The 3,591-nt window shown below is 32.9% G+C and overlaps 1 protein-coding gene across 1 annotated transcript; it reads left to right on the top strand.

The window, feature by feature from the left end:
* The first annotated feature begins 369 nt into the window (after window positions 1-369).
* LOC104114057 (transcription factor HHO5-like) lies at window positions 370-2,833 on the top strand. The gene is made up of 5 exons (XM_009624403.4): window positions 370-651; window positions 739-971; window positions 1,076-1,430; window positions 2,153-2,229; window positions 2,476-2,833. Exons 1-5 carry the CDS (start codon window positions 438-440, stop codon window positions 2,734-2,736), a joined length of 1,140 nt encoding a protein of 379 aa, XP_009622698.1. The 5' UTR covers window positions 370-437; the 3' UTR covers window positions 2,737-2,833.
* The last annotated feature ends 758 nt before the right edge of the window (window positions 2,834-3,591 follow it).

Raw genomic sequence — 3,591 nt, 5'->3', positions numbered from 1 at the left:
GTTGTCCATACAGTTAAATATTCCCATTTCCGTTCTTATCAAAAAAATGGAATTAAAGTCAACAAACGTAGCCGACCGCCTCAAAACGCAGAATCTTGAAAAGTAAATAAGTATTTCTTATAAAAAATAAGTAAACTTAATTTAATTCCATTTTCTCCGTACAGAGTCAAAAGATTCCTTTAGCTAAAACTCGTTATGTATGACTAACCGTATTTCCCAGTTAACTCAATCAAATATGCGACGACCCGAATGTGAAAAAAACTATCGAATCTTTCAAGCTTTTAGAATCAAACTTTCCACTTTTGCCCTCGTTATCGTTGAAAAGTGTAACTGTGCTATATAAATATCAGACTTCTTCACCCTCTACTATTCATTCATTTTTTTCTCTAGGCAATGTGAGAAAAAGATAGAGGAATAAATATCTGACAGAAAAAAATATGGGTTCAAGTTCTAAAGAACTGAATTTGGATTTGAACTGTGTTTACGTGCCGAAAATCATTTCAGATGTTTTAACAGAAGTTTCTGCCATAGATGATATATCTAAGAAATTGTCAAAGCTCAATCACTTTGTTCTTTCTTTAGAAGAAGAACTCAAAAAGATCGAAGCTTTCAAACGTGAATTGCCTCTTTGCATGGTTCTCCTAAAAGATGGTCAGCTTCTTTTAATTTAATTTTCCTGTCTTTTTCATTTTTTCTGCATCCCTTTTAATTTAGTTTTGGTTTTAATTAATCTGACAGCTATTGAGAGATTAAAGGAGGAAGCTTTGCAGTATAAGGGAAAAGGTAAAAGGCCTGTGATGGAGGAATTCATTCCATTGAAAAGTAATTCTAATGAAAGTGGAAGGGTAAAAATGTCAAATGACATAAGTGATAAGAAAAAGTGGATGAGCTCTGCTCAGCTGTGGAGCACCCCAGTTCACTATGAAAGCATTGATCTTGGAAAGCAGGGACAGTTTTTACAGCTAAAATCTGTAAGATTCTTTTTCCAGAATAATTAAGAATCTGATTTGCAAAAAAAAATTGTAAGACTGGAATTTTTGACATTTTGTTTGTGCGTTTAAATTGTTGATATCAGAGTGGTGTAGAAGGGAGAGATAGAGAAAATGAATTCAAGTTAGGAATATATAAATTGAAGAATGACAGAGGGGCATTTATGCCATTTCAAGAAAATTCTGTCCGATCAGTGAAAGATGAGAAAAATGGTAAACCAGTCAATGATTTGTCCCTGTGTATGGCAGTGGGTGAGAGAGAAGAGGGTCCAAATCCAGTTGATGTGAGTGTGAAAATAGATAACGGCGGCGGCAGATCAAATGGGTGTAGTAGTAATTTTTTACAGGACAAATCACAGCAGAGGAAACAGAGGCGTTGCTGGTCTCCAGAATTGCATCGTAGATTTGTTGATGCTCTTCATCAACTTGGAGGTCCCCAAGGTTAGAACACTTCCTTTTTTATTTTCATTTTCTTATGACAATTGTCGTTTGCGCGCATATCAATTATTTCACATTCATCATTTTCTGAATCCACTTTTTATTCTCATTTTGATGCTAGCCTTACCTATTCCATACGTTTTTTTGTTGTTTTTTTTTTTTTGTTGTTGTTGTTCTGTGTTTTCTATTTTGTTTTTCTATTCTCTTTTATTCTAGGAAAGGGTAAAGGAAAACTTTCATTACTGTGTATCATTACCTGACAATCCAACAATTCAATCTGGAAAGGTGGATTTTGAAAAGAACAAAAAAGGGCAAATGCAAGTTGGTTTTGCACATCCATAAGTGAAGTGAAAACAATGTTGATAGTGGGTAAAGGGTGGATCTTGATTTTGCCTAAAGGTGATATTCATGTAAAGTGGTGTTGTTATACTTGTTATGGTAGCAATTATTTCTGTTTTTTTTTTTTAAATAATGCAATCATTTTTCAATATTAGTTATGTTGAATTGCTCAAAATATTTGATGTAATTCTTATCAAAAGAGAAAAAAACTCTCATTTTATATTTTTGTCGCTTCAATCAATAATTAAACATTGTCGTCAATCTTTAATATAATGTCACCACTATGTTACTTCATTATCATGTCTTTCATCTGGTATGATTATTCTATGTCATACTTTTATATCCAACCAAAACATTTAATATAATTTTGAACTTATTTCCTGCAGTGGCTACACCAAAACAGATAAGAGAGATCATGCAAGTGGATGGCCTAACCAATGACGAAGTGAAAAGCCATTTACAGGTACTTTTTAATTTCTTTTTGAGTTGTGTTTAACAAATAACAAAACTGATCCGTCAAATCTTTGAGTTCTTTCCACTAATTAAACTCAGCACACATTCGAAGTTATCGATTCAGAACTTAAAAATGGATTGAAACTTTAATGATTTTTCAAATATCTATTTTCTGTGTCAAAATACGGGCTCAATTTGATTGTATACTCCATCCGCCAATGCATCTAATGATGGAAAACTTACTCCTTAATTTCAGAAATTTAGACTTCATGTCCGAAGAGTCCCAGTATCGGGTTGTTCATGGTCTACAATGGATGAAATAGGAGAGTCTTCAAAGACAAATGCTACACAATCTGGTTCGCCAGAAGGCCCTCTTCATTTTACTGGTTCAGGTTCAGCTAAAGGGGTGTCTATAAATGAAGGAGAAACAATGGAAGAAAATGAAGAAGAGGATAATAAATCAGAAAGTTATACTTGGAATGGACAAATTCCAAAGAGCATTGAAGCTCATGTTTAACATCAAGTAGCCATAAATTTTGCAGCTACAGAAATAGGACAGACAAAACATAGTAACAAATAACTGAGAATGGCTGAGTTCTTTAAAAACAGGAAAATAGGAAATAGATATCTGCTGATTTTAACATGCTTGTTGTGAAATCAGGTTTAACTTTAAACATCTTTGATTGTTTTTCTTTTTTACATTGTAAGTAGGACTCATAATTTGGATAGTCAGATATTGATACAGTTGGTAGGGTCCGGTGAAACTAGAGAGGAATTATCAATTTACAAACTATATTAAGCTTTATATATTGTTCAAAATGCTTTTAGTATTAATTCTCTCCAATTACTTTGTTCATATTTATAATTTGGGCAGCCAATGTTTGTCGTAGCAGTGCGATGTGAATGTTGCTTGTGAAGATATTTGGCACATGTTTTCTATTTTAGATCAGGTTGTCTTCGTACTGTGATTCATCTAAGTTTTCTGTTTCGTTCGTACAAGTGATTCTTGGGAAATTATATTTCTAGTTGCGTTGTAAATGATGTTGTGCGATCTTTAGATATATTTTTTTTTTATGAATTACTAGTGTTTATGTTTTTAATGAACTAGTCTCTCGGCACGTGTATCATAAATTATGTAGTGTTGGAAAGAATATTGGATATGGAGAATAAGATTTAGCTTGAGGCGTGTCAAGGACACTGTCCTTAAGGATTTTCGCCAACACCGCAATTAATAAAATTAGGCGTATTCTCCGGGATTCAACAAGGTATTCTAGTATAATTAGGAACAGAAACAACAAATATTCTATAAAAGAAAACCCAGTACAAAAAATATATATATAGAGAGCAGAAGTTTTTTTTTTCTTTCTCGAAA

This window comes from Nicotiana tomentosiformis, chromosome 2 (genome assembly GCF_000390325.3).
Source record: "Nicotiana tomentosiformis chromosome 2, ASM39032v3, whole genome shotgun sequence".
Classification (NCBI taxonomy): domain Eukaryota; kingdom Viridiplantae; phylum Streptophyta; class Magnoliopsida; order Solanales; family Solanaceae; genus Nicotiana; species Nicotiana tomentosiformis.
This window is presented reverse-complemented; position numbering and strand designations above follow the sequence as displayed.